The 20,681-nt window shown below is 28.8% G+C and overlaps 3 protein-coding genes across 7 annotated transcripts in view; 2 read left to right on the top strand and 1 right to left on the bottom strand.

The window, feature by feature from the left end:
* The first annotated feature begins 13 nt into the window (after positions 1-13).
* On the top strand, positions 14-7,456 carry LOC118450054 (23 kDa integral membrane protein). The gene is made up of 5 exons (XM_085658959.1): positions 14-382; positions 1,470-1,658; positions 1,738-1,896; positions 5,381-5,596; positions 5,703-7,456. The coding sequence occupies exons 1-5, from the start codon at positions 323-325 to the stop codon at positions 5,877-5,879; spliced, it is 801 nt and encodes a 266-aa protein (XP_085515085.1). The 5' UTR covers positions 14-322; the 3' UTR covers positions 5,880-7,456.
* LOC118450068 (23 kDa integral membrane protein-like) lies at positions 7,347-12,065 on the top strand. Its single transcript, XM_035885475.2, has 5 exons — positions 7,347-7,489; positions 10,275-10,463; positions 10,550-10,720; positions 10,972-11,178; positions 11,319-12,065. Exons 1-5 carry the CDS (start codon positions 7,430-7,432, stop codon positions 11,391-11,393), a joined length of 702 nt encoding a protein of 233 aa, XP_035741368.1. The 5' UTR covers positions 7,347-7,429; the 3' UTR covers positions 11,394-12,065.
* Positions 12,066-14,290: 2,225 nt separating this feature from the next.
* The window catches only part of LOC118449776 (uncharacterized), a 166,572-nt gene continuing 160,181 nt past the window's right edge, over positions 14,291-20,681 (bottom strand). For 2 of the 5 annotated variants that reach the window (XM_035884752.2, XM_085658957.1), the window contains 2 exons: positions 20,105-20,255; positions 14,292-16,133 (listed from right to left, as the gene is read on the bottom strand). In XM_035884752.2, coding sequence (XP_035740645.2) covers positions 15,715-16,133; positions 20,105-20,255 — 570 coding nt within the window. In that variant the 3' untranslated portion in view covers positions 14,292-15,714. Of the gene's footprint in view, positions 16,304-16,547; positions 17,502-20,104; positions 20,256-20,681 lie in introns of those variants that run through there. The other 3 variants (XM_035884760.2, XM_035884779.2, XM_035884768.2) reach the window with 3 other exon arrangements.

Consider the following 20,681-nt stretch of genomic DNA (forward strand, 5'->3'; position numbering starts at 1 on the left):
TCGAACGATCGAAAGACGCGCGCTTCTAGAAAACGTTTCTTTTGTGATCGTGTCGCCCTCGCGATAACGACGGTGAGTTCGGATAAAGTTAACGGCGGCACATGCATAAGTAATTCTCTCTCTTTCTTTCTCTCTCTCTCTCTCTTTCTCTCTTCTTTCTTTCTCTTTCTTTCTTTCTCTTTCTCTCTCTTTCTCACTCTCTCTTTTTCTTTCCGCACGCGCGTATTTACGTGTATGTGTATCGCGCGCGCGCGCGCGCGCGCTCAATCTCGATCTCTTTTCGTCTCTACCGCGCGTATATTTATAAACGTGAAATGGTGAAATGGCACGAGCACTCGGCTGCTTGCGATATCTTCTAATCGCCGGTACTATCGTTCTTGGCGTAAGTGTTGTTATGCTCCCTCTTAGCTCGCTTTTCTTCTTCTTCTTCTTCTTCTTCTTCTTCGAACTTTTTTAATTATTTACTTTTGAAAATTTAACAATGTCATCTTTCTATATCCGATGTGATCTTATCGATATTCTATTATTCCTTTTATTCTTTAATCTTTTATTCGAATATTTTTCATGGCCTATATATATATATATACGTAATACTGTTGAAAAATAATATCGCAAGATAAATGCGGCTAAAGAAAAGAGAAAAGAAAAAAGAATTAAAAAAAAAGCAAGGTCATCGAAATAGTTGAGATGAATAATTGTCATTCGTTTGTTGTCAATATTATTGAAAAGCTTATTTCTAACGAAGAAATATTCTTTTTTCCATAAATTATATACGATATTAATTATCCATAAAATATTATTTAGTTATCATAGATGTTCTGAGTAAAACGATAAATACGATTATCGTCCTTTAATATTAATCGATTGATCGATTGATCGATTGATCGATTGATCGATCGTTCGATCAATTTTTTAATCAATTTTTATATATGTATTCTTTTCTTTGATAGTAACAAGATGATGGAATCGTTAAGATACTTGTTAGTTCTAACTTTGTATTTTTTATCTCTTTTTAAGATTTATCAATCCTTATCTCTCATAATGTTGCTCGATCTTTTTTTTTCTTCTGTTATTTTATTAATACACGTTCTTCGTTCTAAATTTTGCCGAGTTATCTTGCGATGTTGGAAATTATCCAATTCTTTGAATCACTCTGATAATCTTTGTCTAAATGAATTTGTTTTCATTTTCTTTTTTTTTTTTTTGTTTTTTTTTTATTTCTATGTTCTTTCACATTGAGTTTTATCTAATGCTAGAGAAATATATCTATACGTACATAGTATATAATTGATATCACTGAAGTTTTATTATATAATCGAGAAAATATATTTTATCGATAATAAATAGTTTCAATAATAATCAAATGATACTCTTCAACGTATAAATATATTTTCTTGAAATTTATCTTTTTCACATTAAAATCATATTTTTATTTTAATCAAAGTTTCATATCCGGTTATTGTTTACAGATATCAGGAATAATAACATCCGCCTTCGCAGGATTTTTTTTATATCAATTAAACGAATATGAACAACTCACTCCTGAAAATGTTTATGGTCCATCCATTGTTCTCTTGGTTTTGGGTATCTTCACATGTGCCGTTGGTTGGTTGTCCTGGCATTTTCTCGATTTTACGCAAAAGGGACAATCAATATTAGTAATAAAATTAATATATAAATATATAAATATTGATTTTAGATTTTCTTCTAATTAAATTGTTAACGTTTCATTTTTAGTTTGTTACAAGTTTGGTGATTATTTCCTTATTCGAAATGAGTGCCGGAATATGGACTGTTGTCAGACACGAACAAATAGATTTTCTTCCGGCTGCTCATCTTGACAAAATATTTACAGATGAAAAAAATCAACCTTTATGGGAGCACATACAAACGAAGGTAAAAATATTTTAATAATATTATTTCAACATATATCTGAAACATTATTAATTATTTTATTACCGATGATCTTAATATTTAGTTTTATATTAATAAATGTTATTGGTTTTTGTTGGTAACGCCAAGAATATGTAATTCGACTGGCGCATGTGCATTATCGGTGCTTCCGTTTTAAGAAACACATTTACAATTAATAGTATAACGCTTTATACTATTTGACAATTTAAGCGATGTTCTCTATTTCTATACGTTTGCAAATTTTTAATTCTAATGAATTCTGATAGTTACAATTTTCATTTGATTTTCCTGATCAAGAGTTCAAGAAAATAACAATTTTTAAAAATCTGGTAAGATAATAATTTCGCACAGGAAAGCTTTATTTTTTGCGTAGATCCTTGATCATTAAAATCTAACAAAAACTTGGACTATGAGAATTCATGGTGTAAACCCTTATGGTGCAAACGGATAAAAAAAGAATCTTTATGCTACACCAGAGAACTATAGATCATGTTAGGCTTCTTTTCTTTCGAGAAGTCGACCTCTCACATATAAAGCAAAAGATTCCGTGTAGGTGCATAATGGGAAAAAGAGCTTCGACTGTTTGACACGGACGCAAAGTAGCGCCACTGTACGTCTTCATAAATTGAAAGAAAACTAGTAAAAAAAAAAAAAAAAAAAAAAAAAAAAAAAAAAAAAAACTAATTTTTCGCCTTGAATTCTCATGGTAGCAATTTTTCGTTAGATTTTAATAATCAAGGATTTTTTTTTATTACTTCGTATTTCTTTCAAAGCTAACGAATAATTTTCTTTAATCCTCTTGCGCATTATTTCTTTTACACCATTTTGAAGACAATTGTATTTTTATATTGTTTGTTATCTTTAACTCTATTATCGATACCTGTTATTCGATTCTTTATATATACGAACATTAAAATTTATTATTATCCTGGTCGAATCTGTAAAATAATATATATATATATATATATATATATATATATATATATATATATATATATATAATCGTGTTTCAGCTTGATGGTCCATTTTCCTCCTTGAATCCTTGAAAAAAGTTTCAAAGGTTTTTACTGTTTTCAAGGCCACAGAACTCGTTCTCTTACAATTAATTATCTAGACTTTCACTAAACCTTGGCAATAATTTTCCCTTTAAGGTTTGTCCTTTTTCTTTCTTTCACATAAACTCACATCTTGCATATATATATATATATATATATATATATATATATATAAATATAAATATAAATATATATGTAAATATATATGTATATATATATATATACAGAATCATGATTACAACATATAATACAGTAGGGGAAATGGTCACTATTATTCATGTTATCTCTCCGTGAATACATAATTATCACCGATAACTTATGATGTAATGTTAAATAATATTACGAATCTACTACTATCTACTATTATCTTTTTATTAGGGATTGTTAAGTTATATAACAAGATAAACGAAGGACAAAGAATCACAATACTTTTTCTTTTTTTTTTTTAACGGGACGTAAATATATCTATTATTTTCTTTTATGATATTAATTATCAATAATATTATGGAAAATTAATATTATTGATTAAATTAATAATACTATTAATATTATACGATATAAATATATCTATTAGTTCTTTTGTAAACAATATCATAATCATTTTAATTATATAATGAATTGTCTTAAACAGATGCAAAAAAGAAAAATAAATAAATAATCCACGTAACGTCTTGTATGAGAAAAGCATTCAACGTCTATCTATTGTAGAAACGCACGTTTCGTTTCTCTTACTGAATACATATTGACTTCGTACCAGCTGTTTTATTAATATTGGCAATCATATGTTGTCTGATGTCTCTTTGTCAGCTCAGTAATTTTAATTTATTGGCGGCGATAGCATGAGGGGCATAACGTACTTACATCTAATCATACATACCGATATAACAATGAAAGAAAGAACAGGATTCTCTTAACGCACTTTTAGTTCATTTTTTTTCACATTCGTCGCTGATGTCACACGCGTCTCATGCGACATTGGGTTAACAGCCTTAAAATCAAAGGCGGGACGATCTTAAAATCTGAAAGATCTGATTAAACTCTTTTTCTACTGAATATTATAATTTATTATTAGCATTAAGAATATTCACAATCGAGTTTATACTAATTGATATTTAAGATACTTGATAAATCTTAGATTACAATGAATTTTGTAATTCGTTTAACGAGACGAATCAAAAAATCTAATCTCTAGTCAAAACGATAAATGAAATTAAATCACATTCTATGCACGTGACAAATGCAAGGGACTCCAGCTATTGGCTGGATAGTTAATTGTTGAATTCAGGAGCGAATTTATGTGGGTCATTGTTAGGGCTTGGTTCGATCTCCTATACAAAAACTTTTAAATTCTTTACGCACGCATTTATGTAAGACGCAATATGTAATACATTGTAAGCCGTAAGGAAATCCATTAATCAAAGTCAATTAATTGCAAGATGAAAAATCGTATCAATAAAAAGTTTTATAATGATGAAATTTTTATGTCTTACTATTTACGTCGATATATATGCGTGCGAAGGCCTTTTAAGTATTTGAAGGTTATGTATACGCTCCTGACCTGATCACGTCCCAATGATGTGTATTTATTTATGTCTCCTGACTCATCTCGTTGAACATATATATATATATATATATATATATATATCCTTGAGTGATGGCATTTACGATTTGGTGGATTCTAGCTTCCGACGATTGATCCAATAAATCTTTTAATTGAATGCTATTTCGCCCCTTTTTTTATAGCTTTGATTTTAGTAATTTGATTATTTTCTCGATTCGCAATTCGGCAAGACTATTGGATTATGTTTGGAAAAAGAAAAAAAAAAGGAATGGATTGATTGATTGTTCCTTCGTTGTACGGATTGCGATTTCTTTAATTCGTAATTAAAAATAAATAGAACAATTATAATGTTTTAGTTTTTGATGAATGTACTTCGGGTCTCATTCTAATCCGTCTTTAACTACATATGTCTATATTGTATGTTTGCTTTAAATCATTATTCGTTGGATGCCAAATATGTTTATTGTGTTTGAGCTTGGTATATCCAATAACAGTTAATAATGTTAAGTAATTTGTTTTATGTTTGCGAATTATCTATTATAGCAAACGAATGACGATAAAATGTTTTCCATTTTTAAATACGTTTTTAATGGCATCTGTGTTTCTCTTATTAATTAATATGATAGTTTTTAATTATTAGAATTACATAGTCGTAAATTTCTATATATTATTATAAATTATGAAGTTTCTTAAAAATACAAGGTAATAAATGCATATGCATCCTAATGAATTTTTTTTTTATTTCTGTGTTTATTAAAAAATCAATTGTATATTTTTGTATAGGATAATTTCATATCGATAATATAAGTACGTACATAGTTAATATCCATTGAGATTTTTATTGTTTTAGTTTCGTTGTTGCGGAATAGACGGACCTATCGATTATCGAGGAATAAATTCGGTTCCTTGGTCTTGTTGCGATGTAACATCATCACTAAAGCCAAATAACGATAAATCAGCTTGTACTTCTATATACGGCAGAGGTTGTCACCATGTAATGATAAGTCGAACAAAATCGATTTTATTACACGTGTTTCTACTTAGTCTCGGTAAATTAGTATTGGAGGTGAATAAAAAATATTTATCTGTTTATTATCTGTTTATTATCAGTCTGTTAGTATTAGATTGTAATATATTATTTAACGAATTTATTAATCTTTTTTTTTTCCCAGATTTGTCTGATAATATGTACAACCTGTTACATGAAAGCTTCTACGAATAGAATAGAAAAAAGAAGGCAGGATGCATTGACTCGCAGAATATCCTCACAAGTGGTATATCATCCGGATAATAATAAAAAACTTTTGAATCAGCCATTGTCCGTATCCAGAACCAAATCCATTGGATAATTTAATTATTCAATCGAATTTTTATAAGTTCGATCATTTGGAACATTCAAGTTGAATCATTTAAGATTTTGTCAATGCGATTAGATTTTCGACGATAAGATATCATGAATAGAGTATGATTCATTACGATATGTCCCGATGACGAAAATAAGTAAGGAGACATTCGTGAAATAAAACATAATTTTTAAAAAATCAGCGTAATCTCTTATCTTGTTTATATCATGAATGAAATGTTTCTTACATATTTTCATTGTTATAAGATAAAATGATAGATTAGAGAAAATAGATTTTTATTATATTTATAAACGTATCACGACAATGATATTCTTGTAATAATAAAATATTGGATATAATCGTACAAAAATTATAATGAAAAACAATAATAATAATAATAATAATAAAAAAAAAAAGAACAAAGGAAAGATAAAGAACATCGTTCGTTTCTTCCACATTCCATTTATCTCATTACAAAATCTATAATTATGTGCAAACATAACATAGGTTTGATAATACGTCTGGGTTGCGTCTGATTTAAATTGAAACGACATGATATATGTCTTGCATTAAATTAATGAAAATTTTATTACACGATTTGCACGTCACTGTTTTAAAAATGACGAAGAAATTAAATGTAGTAATATATCCATTTGTAATGTATCTTTGGTCAGGAACTTTCGTATCTAATGTATGATCTTAAAAGATTTAGATAAATGATTTCGTTGAAATATCTATCTGATATGATATACAAATGATTTTATTATTATTATTATTATTATTATTATTATTATTATTATTATTATTATTATTTAATTTTTCATAATATTAGAATATCGAGTTAATTATATGGAAAAATATCGATCAATCATATTTTATATCGGCAGCATATCGATCTCTTTGTTATTAGATTATTAAGTTTCTATTCCATAGATCGATAAAATCGATCGAGGCAATTGAATAAATGGTTTTTAAGACAAAAAGAAAATAAAAAAAAAATAATAAAACAAAAAAAAGAAAAATCAACGAAGAAAATAATTTCACGATATTGTGCATTAAAATTGTAAGAATTCTGGGGATAAGAAAATAATACAAGTTGCAGATAACTCTCGATTCAATGCGCGTTGAGTTGAACAACAGCGTGAGTCATGCAGAGAGAAAGAGAGAGAGAGAAAGAGAGAGTGAGAGAGAGAGGGTGAGAAAGAGAGAAAAAGGGAGGGAGGATGGACTAGAGTAGATGGGATGAACAACGAGGGGTGGGGATAAGCTGGTACGTAAATGTTCACAAGAAGACCACAGAATAGCGGTAACGATCGTTCAGTTGAATTTCTATCGTCGTGTTTGATACTTCTTATTGCGCGTCTTCGGCAACCCGGAATAACCTGTTGAACGCAGTTTCTTATTCGCGTAAACACTTCCAGTGAAGTGATTTATTTTTGTTGCTTGAATTCGAAAAGGGGAAGAAAGAAAGGAAAAAAAAGAGAGAAAAAAAAGAAAAGAAAAGAAAAGAGAAAAGAAAAAAGAAAAAAGAAAAAGGAAAGAAGAAAAATTACAAGATGGGTTGCGGTTTGGGATTAATAAAATATCTTCTTTTTATATTTAACTTCATATTCTCGGTACGTATATATGTCTTTCAAAATGTATTCTTAAACAAAATAAATGTAAGGTTAGGTATATATTTAACGTATTATGTATAATATGGATTTAACAGAAATGGATTGTATTTTACAATCTCTACGGCATAGAAATTTTTACTGGTTATGATCATATATGGAGATTATCTACGACAAAACGTAGTATATCTAATCGAACAGAAAGTAAAGAAATACATTGATAACAAGATATAACGTAACTTAGCTACGTTAAAAATATTCTTTTTTTTTTCTTTCTTTTTTTTTCTTTTTTCTTTTTTCTTTTTTTCTTTTTTTCTTTTTTTCTTTCTTTCTTTTTTTCTTTTCTAATTGCTAGACTTTCATATCATAATCTCCGGTTCAAACTTTACAAATTGAATCGATCAAATATTTATTATACATTTTTTCTCAAATATTTATTATAGACTTTTAAACAGTTCATACTTTTTAACGGTTCAACTTAATGTGAATTTGTTGTCATGATTTTAAAACAACGTAATAATAATAATAATAATAATAATAATAATAATAATAATAATAATAATAATAATAATAATAATAATAATTATATATATAATATCATATATATATATATATATATATATATATATATATATATAGTATTAAAGAATTAACGCGAATTCAATGTTGTTACGTGTCATTCTCTTATCTTTATCTATTCTTTTCCGTTGCTTTATAAAGTTGAATAGAACAGAAATAGTTTTACATGTAGTTAGTTACTAACATCGCGATGAATTGTCACGAAAGGAAGTTTGAAATGAAAGATAATTAGATAATAATTTGCGTAGGCTTTAAGAAACGTAGATAACAATATGAAGAATAAAATGATTGTTATCAAACGAATAATTTTTAAACTTGCCTGTCTTCCCTCTCTCTCTCTCTCTCTCTCTCTCTCTCTCTCTCTCTCTCTCTCTCTCTCTCTCTCTCTCTCTCTCTCTCTCTCTCTCTCTCCCCCCCCCGCGACAACTCAATGAAAATCAAAATTCTTACATTTAAAGGATTAAATTTCTCTCTCTATATGTGTAAAATAATATATATAATTTATGAAATAAAAAAGAAATAAATCTATTTGTATCTCTATATAAAAAAAGAGAAAAGGAAAAAGAAAAGGAAAGAAAAAAAAATGTATGACATCATCGTTTCCTATTCTCTAAGAGATTTGTTATTAAACGTACGAATTCGAGTGGCCTTCCTGGTTTGCTGGAAATCAGAATTGTTATAGAAATGAATTTCGAAGAAATATGATATCATCAGTTTCCTTTCTCTTTGATATTTTTGTACCATGTTATCGCCTCTCCTACAGAAGATAAGTATTTACGTATGACGCTTTATAACGACTTCGCTTTTATTGCTATCAGCAATGCTTACAACATGAAAATTAAAAATACACACATATATATGTATGTTTTAATCATTTATCGATTTATACATACGATCTATGATATACGATATAAACATCTTAACACTATTCATTAATTATAAACGAATATATATATATATATATATATATATATATATATACATATTATTTATACTATTTATACTACCTATAATATTAAAGTGTGTTGATTGGATATTGACGGATCGTTACGTGATTCCGGATCGTTACGTGATTTCTTTCAAAGTCGTCATAGTTTTATAAAACTTAAATATGTTCGAGATACATATGCCGCGAACGATCGACTATGGGCTTAGAAATACTGAAGAAACACTTTTGTTACATTTCAAGGACAAATAAGTCGCCCTTGCGTTCATACACCTGCGATAATCTCGACGTAAATTATTCCACACGAGATACATGTAGGTTAGAACGTTAGTACAATATGATTGCATGAAAAGTTTCCAACGATGTTGCCTTTTCTTTTTTTTTCTTTTTTATTTTTATTTTTTTTTATTTTTTTACTTTTTATTTTTTTATTTTTTTTTTATTTTTTTGTATTTTTTTTTTGATAATTCAATGCGGCAATATATCACAAAATAACTTTGCAATTTTATCGCAATAGATAGGTTTCTATCGATTTATTGGAAAACATTGTTGTATTGACGTTGCTTTTTTTTCTTTTTTTTCTTTTTTTTCTTTTTTTTTTTTTTTTTTTTTTATTTGACATTAGATCCTTTCAATAAATTCGTTCATTCTAAAAATCGTAGATTTTCAAAATAAAATCGTTTACATTGAATTTTTGAGCAATTTTTATTAATTTTATGATATCTTTTTAATTGTAAAAACAATTTCCTTGTAATTATTTTTCTACCTTGTTCTCGGCCAATTACTTAATTTTATTTGTTTGGATGTTTCACGTGTATTCACGTAAATATGTACTATGAAAACAATACCATTTTCCACTTATTTATATTTATTAATTAAATGTAACGTAACGTCAGAGGTGACTCAAGAGTTCTAGAAAAAAATTTAGCGTTATCACGTAAGCCAGGTGACCTCATAATTCAGGAAAAGAAAAAAATCAATATTTGATGTTGAATTTTGAATTTATTGATCAATGGTTTTTCGTCTGACGTCTATCTCTAATATATTATTTTATTTTATAACAGTTAAATAATAATATCGATAAATCGAATATTTATTATTTTTTCTATATTAAATTGATTTATTTATACACACAAGTTTTTTTTATATTTATTTTTATAATTTTTATTATATTTATTATATATATATATATATATATATATATATATATATATATATCTGAATTTATTTCATAAACTGAAAGAATAAAATTTGTTGTTTCAGTTATGCGGCCTAGCTATTCTTGTAATTGGTATTCTCATGCAAATAAACTTTAATCATTACAAAGAAGCTATTGAAAATAATGTGACTGTCCCTTCGCTGACATTCATCGTCGTTGGTAGCATCATTTTTGTCATCGCATTCTTCGGATGTTGCGGTGCGATACGTGAGAGCCATTGCATGACGATAACTGTGAGTATTTAATTTGTTTTTCTCGATATTTTAGATCAAATATATCTTAACGGATTTTAATAAGACGTGATAAATATTGTTTTCAGTTTGCATCGTTCCTGTTAACGATATTTATAGTACAAGTTGCCATAGCAATATATGCGTTCGTAGTCTTCAGGGAATCTAATCTCAATGTTAAGACTACCTACTCAGAAGTATTCAAACATTATTGGGATTCTCCTACGCAGCAAGAGATTGTAGACATTATTCAGAGTAATGTAAGTATAATACTCATTTAATCGTATACATAACATTTTAATTATATATACGAACTTGTACATATTGGACTGACATATATCTGTTTTTATTTTTCTATAAATACCTATTTGTTATTATTGAAACACAACTAATTGTTACATATATACATATTATGATTTCCATTATATTCACTTACAAGTATAATACTCTTTTTTCTATTCTTTCGAAAATTTTAAAATTTATCATAATTTATTTCAATTTTTCTTTCTAGTTGGAATGTTGTGGTATCAATTCGCCCACTGATTTCGAATCTTTCAGTAATAAGACTATACCTTGGAGTTGCTGCAATGAGTCGAAATTTTCACAGTGTGAACTAATAAAGAGTTACCAATCCGGATGTGCCTCCGAGTTGAAAAATTTCCTAGTCCATGCTGGAAAAATATTGGGAGGTATTGCTATTGGTATAGCTGCAGTGGAGGTAAGTTATCGATTATCAATTTTTTCGTTCTTTTTCCTTTTCCTTTTTTTTTTTTTCATTTTATTCTTCGACAAATTTCGAAATCATTCTTTAGTGTATACCTTTGAAACCTTATTGATTTCTTATTTTTTTGTTTTCAGTTGATCGGTATTATATTCGCACTGTGTTTGGCACAGTCTATAAAGAATTATGAAAGAAGAGGTTACAGAGTATAAGAGTGTCGACTATCTAAGAGTATTATATCCCTGTTTAGTGTTTTTCCTTTCTTTCTTTCTTTTTTTTTTTTTTTCTATGTCATAAACAAATTAACGATAAAATTATCTCTAGTGATAATCTTTCCTTTCAATGAATCGAAGTACGGGCAAAATTTGATATTCTCAATTTTACAAATTTATAGAATTTAAAGAGAAGTACATCTTTTTTGTTTTTTCTTTTCTTTTCTTTTATTTTTCTTTTTCCCTTCTTTTTTGTTGCTTGAAAAATAGTTCTTTCATAATAATATTTATTTATATTAAAATAGTATTTTGTTGCTTGGAAAATAGTATTTTCACTTTAGAAAAAAGAATTTGACAAGGACAAATTGCGTTAAAAGAAAGTAAATTATGTAAGTCGATAAACGATATCTGTGGACTTTTGTAATGTAAAGGATAGAGACACGTAACGTACCTAATTTTATATAAAAGCCAATTAATTCATAAGAAATGTTTATTATCGTTATTCCTTCGTTAACGGACAGCGGAGATAGAAATATATGTATATTTACGTATAATATAAAAGAATTTATATAGAGATTTAGTATTATCTTATTCTACAATGAACATTTGATCTATGATTTGTTGAGCAAACTATACTGTACGCACAAAAATAAAAATAATCTTAAATCGGAATTTTCCTGTCGAACTTACTCTTTTTTTTTTTTTTTTTTTTTTTCAATCAGCATAGTTAAGGAAAAAATATGCACTCAAATTAGTAAATTGTATATCATGTTCTTATATTGTCATAATTTATTAAGATTAAGGGAGGATAACTTACATCCGTTGTACTATAATACATTACTATTTACAACGTAAAATCGGGCTTGCATTCATTGCCTCCCTCGCTTCACACTTTTTCTCTCTCTCTCTCTCTTTCTCTCTCAAACACGCACATACAGATATGCGCATGCGCATATATTCTATTCCTCTCTCTCTCTCTCTCTCTCTCTCTCTCTCTCTCTCTCTCTCTCTCTCTCTCTCTCTCTCTCACTCTCATTCCTATCTTCTCTCCGTAATGACAGTAACGGACAGAGTTTACAAATATCTTACAACTATATCCGAAAAATGATTACTCCTCTAGACTGCAGGACAAAAGTTCTCTCGCGTTTTCTTTTTTTTTTTCTTCTTTTTTTTTTCTTTTTTTTTCTTTTTTTTTTTTTGTTGTTGTTTTCCCTTACATTGTTGCGCATACTGGACTATGAAAAATGTGGATTTTTAGTTTTGCGCGCAACGACGATATACATACATACATATTTATCTTCCGTCTATAGCATTAACAACTCAAATGTCATAAGTTATATCTTCGTCCTAAATCTGTTAAATAGTTAGTTGTGACGGCGAGCATATATCGCGTTTCTTACTTTTCGTGGAATAATATTTTTTACACAATCGAAAAAAATCGTTAGCCTGAATATTTTCAGACGACAGCCACGCGCGATCACCGCCATTATGTATATACATGAGAAAGTTTAATCTAATGCTTTATTTAAATTTTTCTCCCAAAGTCGAGTAATTGTTGAAACGAATCTCTATCATTAGCGTTTTCATTTGGATCGAATTAAAGAGAAAGAAAAGACAAAAACTTTATAGCCATGCAGTCTTCTTCTTCTTTCACTTTTTTTTTTGCCTTTTTTTGTCATTTGTTTTATCCTTTTTTTTCTTTTTTTTTTTTTTTTTTCTTTAGTTTTATTTCGTTTTGTTTTCTCTCTTTCTCCCATTTATTCAAAATACCAAGTGACGTTCGTATTCGATGTATCTACGTGTAAAATATCTTGATTTTCTATGGACTCGTTAATTTAATTATGTCGTACGTACTAACGATATTATTTCCTAGTAATTTGACCAAATGCTTGACTTTATTAATTGTTTCTCTTCTTTCTCTTTCTCTCTCTCTCTCTCTCTCTTTCCAATGATCTATAAGCGTTCTTATAGTTTCGTTCTTTTCGTATTTTTATAAAGACACAATCTTTATTCAGCTACATCTAATCTCTGATAATCCGGGAACAAAGCACTAATCCCACTAATTCTGTCAAATCTATTCTTATGTTACACAACGTTCGGAAACAAACTGTACAGGTTTTATCTTTTCGCAATCTCTCGTTTAAGAGATCGAGCGATAAAGAACCGAACGTGTTTTGATGATCGATCGTAAAACGAGGGGATATATAGCGACAAAAACGCGTCCACTTCTGGTTCAAATTTTCCAGAGAAGATTGACGAATTAAAAGAGTAAAGACTATTCTTCTTCTTCCTTTTTTTTTTTTCTTTTTTTACCGTATAGAAAGATAAGGACGCTGCAAGATGGGTTCTTGATTATTTATTTTTTTTTTTTTCTATTTTTCTTTTCCTTTTTTTTCTTTTTTTTGTTCTTTTTTTCTTTTTTCTTTTTTTTTCTTTTTTTTTTTTTTCTTTTTTGTTTTTTTTTTGTTTTTTTTGTTAATTCATCACAATCGTAATACATCGCCGAACGTGTTCTCATAATAAATATGATCGACGTATAGAATGGACTGCTGTTTTTCTATCGTTAAAATTGTGAAATTTTAAAAGACAAAGAGACACACTGATTGTCTTTGTCCAATAGAATATAATTGACCAATGAGTTTTTTACGTTAAAATGGATGTCAATGGTATCTGGCATATATTTTTAAAGCAAAAATTCTATATATGAGTTGTTCATTATCGTTTATCTAACGTTTATTTTAAATATTAAATATATAAATAAACAATAATTATATATATATATGTATATATATATATATATATATATATATATATTTTAGATTTTGATGTTTCATTGAAAGATTTCGAAAAAGAAAAAATAAGAAGAAGAAGAAGAAGAAGAAGAAGAAGAAGAAGAAGAAGAAGAAGAAGAAGAAGAAGAAGAAGAAGAAAAGGAAATAGATAAAAGACAAAGAAAATGAATATTTTATTTACCTTTTTTCATGATTATAGGTATGGCCTTGAAATGGTTCTATTGTATTTATATACTTCGATGGTATAATAATTGATTTTAACATCGTTATATAATCTAAGAAATGAGCAACTCTTCGTGGCCATATTTAAGAAAAGAAGAAGAAGAAGAAGAAGAAGAAGAAGAAGAAGATTGATATGAAGAGGACACGCGCAGTTAATTTTATATGTCGATCATTAGAAATGTTTTCCTTAAAGAGAAAAAAAGAAATGTTCTCTACCACACAACAACAGTGCTCCTCTAATGGTTCTCTTACGAGCAGCAGTCCGTAGTAGTAACTCGCGTTCGTAAATCGTATCGTAGGTATATATTTCAAATCGAACTTTGTAAATCGTTTGAACGATTTGTAGGTACTTACTTGGAACGGCGACTACAATTACAAGGACTCGTTTTCTTATTATCGATAGAAACTTTGATTTTCGTTTTCTTATTCCTATTGATTATCGTACACACATATACGTATCGTTGGAAATTTCTACTTTCGTCGCTTGAATTATTTTATTTCTCGAAGAGAAATCCCATCAAATATGCCGACTTAGTTGGCGTTAATAATAATACCAGCGACGTAGTTTAAACCTATCGGGAGATATCCTACCGTATTTCCTTATCAACGCGTTTTCTAAACGCTTCTAATAGGTACGTTTATACGTGTATTATTTCACATATATTGATTTTTTCTTTTTCGTTTTCTTTCTTTTTTTTTTTCTTCTCTTCATTTTTTTTCCCCTAATATCCTTTTATCTTTTTTATCCTTTCGCTCGTCCCTCCCGCCACCATTACCTTTTTCCACCCTCTTTTTGCGAACGAAAAGAAATTATTCGTACGCAGGTGGACGCGACGATTTCAGTTACATACATACATATGTAAATGATGACGAGGGAATTAGTTCGGATAACTTTTTACAACAAATAAAACACAGAAATCGTGTTTCGTTTTGTTTTTTGTCTCTTAAAAAAAAGAGCGCGGAACCAATTCGAAAGAATATTCGTACATACATACATGCATACATACATACATGCATACACACATCATGCATACATACATTCATACATACATACGTACGTATATACGTACATACATAAATTCATACATACATACATAATACATACACAAATACATAATACACATCATACGTAGGTTGGTCCTATCGTTCTTTTCCTTTCATTCCTCTCTGTATCCCAGCAACTTGTTGGACTAGGCACGATGCGAGGCGCGCAAGTTTTAAATGAAAATCTGATAAAATTATGCGACACCTCTCTCGTTTTCTCGCGTCATAAAGCGTATAGAAAAGTGAAAAAATCGTATCTGTTTCTAAAGTGAATGTTGTTGTTCGGTAGGTCGTGTTATATCGTCGATTTCAAGAGGATTCGTAGTAGTAGTAGTAGTAGTAGTAGCGGTAGTCGTCATCGTTGTCGTCATCCTCGTCATGGTCATCGTCATTGTCATTGTCATCGTCGTAGCTGTCGTTGTCGTCTGGGTACTCGAGGTGAGGATTTTGTTGTGATCCTGATCGATGGCATCCATTTTGTTGTCGGAACCGTGCTCGGAAGCGACGTCCGAGCAAGCTGAGGACGACGGGACCATCTCGTCGAGAAAATCAAAGGATGCCACGGCCTCACGCTCCTTTTCGCCATACCTCACGAAAAAGTCCTCCCCGCGGTCGATTATGGACGGCCTCGAAGTTCCCCAAGTGGAAGGTCTTAGGACGCGTTGTGCCTGTGCCGCTGATGCTGAGAAACCAAGCGCAGCGGGTCAACATGCCTCAGACACTTCACTCTTCGGCTCTCTTTTCGCGTTTTCTCTCTCTCTCTTTCTCTCTCTCTCTCTCTCTCTCTCTCTCGCGCGCGCGCGTTCTCTCTCTCTCTCTCCCTCGCTCTCTTTCTCTCTTCCTATACCGGCTCTAGCGGAACATAGAGTAGCTCGGCTTAGCACTCTTTTTCTTTTTTCTTTTCATTTTTTTGCTTTATTTTTTTATTCGTTTTGCATATTACCTCTCCTTTCCCCTCTCTTTTTAGTTTCTTTTTTTACTATTCTTTTTATCCTTTTCTCTCACCCTTCTTCGCGCGTCCCTTTTATCTTTTCTTTTGTTCTTTTTTTTTTCTTTTTTTTTCTTTTTTTTTCTTTTTTTTTTTTTATACTTGTTTTTAATTCTTTTTTTCTTCGATTACATCCCACGTTACGCTTAATAATTTCTCTTTTACGATTTCGTTTATATAGAGTTCATTAATCTCGTTAACGTTTAGGACGATTCGACTTGTATCACTTTACAATACATGTAGTTATATTATCATCTAAGGATATGACGATAAGTTTAATTAAGTTCATCCATCGTAAGAGAGAAATTAGATTATATCGCTTATGATCCTTGACGCAATTCCAAAACTAAAAATATTGTCACGATATATTTCGATAGTTTTCAAAGCCGAATGATAGTTGGTAATTATTAATCGATGATAAATGAAAGTACGAATTGTTTTTTTAATATATAACGAACGATCGATGTATGATATGTATAAATAACGATAAAAATGTTTTATTAAAATATACACACATTATGGAGAACATTTATAAATAGATATTAATGACTATGACATTTTATCCTTTATGTTTATTATTCTAATGAGATCATTTTATGAAATATTCGGACAAAATTCTTTTGAAAGAATAAGTGCAATCAGTTTAGATTGGGTTAGTGTCGTTCGCTAATAATGAATATACGTATAGTTATTATATTTATTATTATTTCTATGAAAATGTAGAAAAAACAATTGGATGTATTTATATAGGAAAAATTTGGAAAGAAAATTTGGAAAGAATTGTGGAATTGCGTAAAGGTTAATCTCTTTCGCGTATGTATCTTTCTCGTTACGCTCGTCTTCTGGTTAATAAGTATGTTAGTAAGAGCCAATGAGAGGTAAGACTATATATTATATATCGTACAATTCCGTATAGTTCCGTACGCTGGATCGAATAAAAGTTGCCACGATGAAACATATTCCTTTCCGACTGGTAAGACGATTATAGAAATTGTTCGTCACTAAGCCGAACTACGTAGCTTTTCTTGTGACAATCAAAGCACACCGCGTAGGAGCTACCATCTGAACAGAAAATATGGAAAAAAAGCTATGTACAGCGAGAGCTACTAGCGATTGTGTTAATTCGTGTATGCGGACCGTATACATATACATATATACACATATATATATATATATATATATATATATATATATATATATATATAAGAATGTGTGACCATTTGTAAAAGCTTTTTTTTTATTTTTATTGTTTTTATTTATTTATTCTTTTGCAAATGATATCAAACGGAGAAGATAAACGGATCGATGTTAACGTATTGTTGCTCAATAATGAACAAATTTATATTTTTCCCAATGAAAACCATGTTGAAAGGTTGATTTGTGAAGAGGATGAATGTACATTTTGTACATGTACGTTTTGTTATTAATAAATAAATAAACAAATGATATATTTTATATATTTGGATAATCGCGTTCGTTCATTCTAAGAATATTAATTGAATTTTTATAACTTTTTTTTTTTTTTTGACTATTTCTCTCTTTCTCTCTCCTTTTTTCTTTTGTTTCAACTGTAGACAAAAATTTTATATTTTACGTAATATATTTAGATTTAAATTTTATGAAATGACAATTATTATGAAACAGACGAATCTGTTCGATGACGTATCAAGACGTATATTTTTATTTAAATTTTTCCACTTTAAAATAAAATAGTCGAGAAGAAGAGAGAGATGGACAATAATGAATTCACATAATCAATTCTTCGATAATTCCATTAAAATTTCTTTCGAATTGAATGGAAAAATATTATCTCGATCACGTTTTGCTTTCCGATGATGCATATATATGTATACGTACGTCTTTACAAAATTGTAAAAATTTTGTAAGGACGTTCCTTGAGCGAGCATACGAAAGCATACGAAGCGTGAGCACGTTTTAGTTAAATCAAATCAAATTGGTATTGCCACGTTCAAAACTTAAAGACGCTTCTATAATATTTAGTAGAAAATAAAGCTGTGCTTAACGATTATCGATACTTGTTCGAAAAATATTGATACGACTTTGATATTATCGATGTATCTATAATTAATAATAATATATCATAATTGTTAAAGTTTTATCGGTATGTTTTTTTTTTTTTTAATCAAAAGTATGATAAAAAAATTGTTACAAAATTATTTTCAAAATTTATCAAAAAATTGTTAAACAAATTGAATCTGTGAAAATCTAATCAATCGAAGAAATACATTATTTAGAAAATTCAGATATCGGAATGTTCAATTAATGATTCTGTTGAATTAACGTTTTCATTATTTTTTTTTACTCTGTTTAAAATTCATAAGATATGTTCAATCGTTAAACTTATGTCTCTTTTTTTTTTTCTTCCATTAATATGATTTCACTTTTGTGATTAAACGAATTTTCACGATGAACTTTGATACTTTTAATGATTAATCTAAAAATAAAGTCATATTGAGCAAGTGATCGATAATTTGATACAATATTCTCAGAAATCTGATTAAATGCATTTAACTTTTGAATATATCGATGCGTATTTATTTCAGATAAATATAAAATGCGTTAAGTGTCTGTAAGTAAATATATGTTGAAGATACATATAAAAAGATCAATAATTATAGTTATTCAATTTATCAAAAATTGAAAACAATTCTATTTAAAAATTTGAAGTATTTTCAATTAAAAAGATTTTATCGATAAGTTTTCATTGTTTATACACAATTATCGATATTATAGTTAAGCACATCTCTAATAGAAAAATCGCAGCCTTCCAGAAGATCAGTGTTAATAAGCATTGAAAGTGAGTATTGCTCATTGATACGAGAAGATAAGGATATTTGAAGTTGTCATAAAAATCTTTATTACTTATTTATGTTTGGTGAAGGTGCGATCGAATGAGATGAGCGGTAACGAGTAAGCGAAGTGAATTTGTTTTTTTTTTCTAGTTTCTTTTATTTTCTTTTTCTTTTTTTTTTTTTCTTTTTTCTCCATAAATCGACGACACACGTGCTCGCGTTCGAGCGAGGGGAGGTGTTACGCGTTTGTTATACTCTATGACAGTGGTGCGTAAATTATTTATAATCCCAACTATACTTTCTCAAAGGAGAGAAGCTTCCAAATTCGAAAAATTTTATTCTCAATGAAATTTTGTAATCGAATAAAGCATGTCGCATTGACCAAGGAACAATTTTTTTTTCTTTTTCTTTTTCTTTTTTTTTTCTTCGACGAAAAAATACAATTCAAGGAAATGAAATCAATCTACTTTCGGAATTGTTTAATTTTGTGTTCTCTCTCTCTCTCTCTCTCTCTCTCTCTCGATATAACTAGATAGAAAAGATAAAAGAAAAAAAAAAAAAAAAAAGAAAGAGAAATTTTTCGTGCAACAATCGCGGCGTATCTGTAAATTTTGAATAAAATAAAAATTTAATCTGTCTTTTTAAAAATGATATTTCCGACATTTATCGATTTATAAATCGATAATATATATTATCGATATCATTAATTAAATTTGAATGTAAATAAAAGTGAAGAGATACTTTTTTGCGCACCACTGTTTTACGAGAGACGATATGCAAGAAAAAAAAAAAAAAAAAAAAAAAAGAATAGTAGAAACGGAGAGACGCGTTAACCTTATGAAAAAAGTGTACCTTTTTTTTGTCGTCGGTATCGATGTAACCTGTGCAAATGTCGGTAATCCGGTGGTTCATCCCCGGAATCACTACCAGCTGAACCGCTGCTCGAGGTCGCCGAAGAACTTTCGCTACTTGCCAACATCACGTCTAGAAGGTTTGCTCTGGCCTGAAGAGAAAGAAAATAAACGCGTATGATTTAGTAAATGTTTCAAAGAGTTAAGGCAGGGGAAATAGTGGATAGATTGTACGGTCAAGGTCACGAAGAGTTTTAAAAGGCTAAACCAATTTTTCGTTTTACAACATAGAATCTTTATATCATTAATAATAATAATAAATAAATAAATAAATAAATAAATAAATAAATAAATAAATAAATAAAAAAAAAGAAAAGAAATAACTCTTTTAAATATGTTACTCATAGAATTTTTTCTTTTAGCTATTTTTAAAGGAACACTATACTATCTAAGCTCTACGGAGCAATATTAGAGAAGGAGTACAAAAAAAAATAAAAAATATAACGATAATAATAAATACGATAATAATATAATAAATAATAAATAATAAATAATAAATATTAATTCATCATATATAA

The sequence above is a fragment of the Vespa mandarinia genome, chromosome 8, assembly GCF_050613455.1.
Source record: "Vespa mandarinia isolate Hongniang chromosome 8, ASM5061345v1, whole genome shotgun sequence".
Lineage (NCBI taxonomy): Eukaryota > Metazoa > Arthropoda > Insecta > Hymenoptera > Vespidae > Vespa > Vespa mandarinia.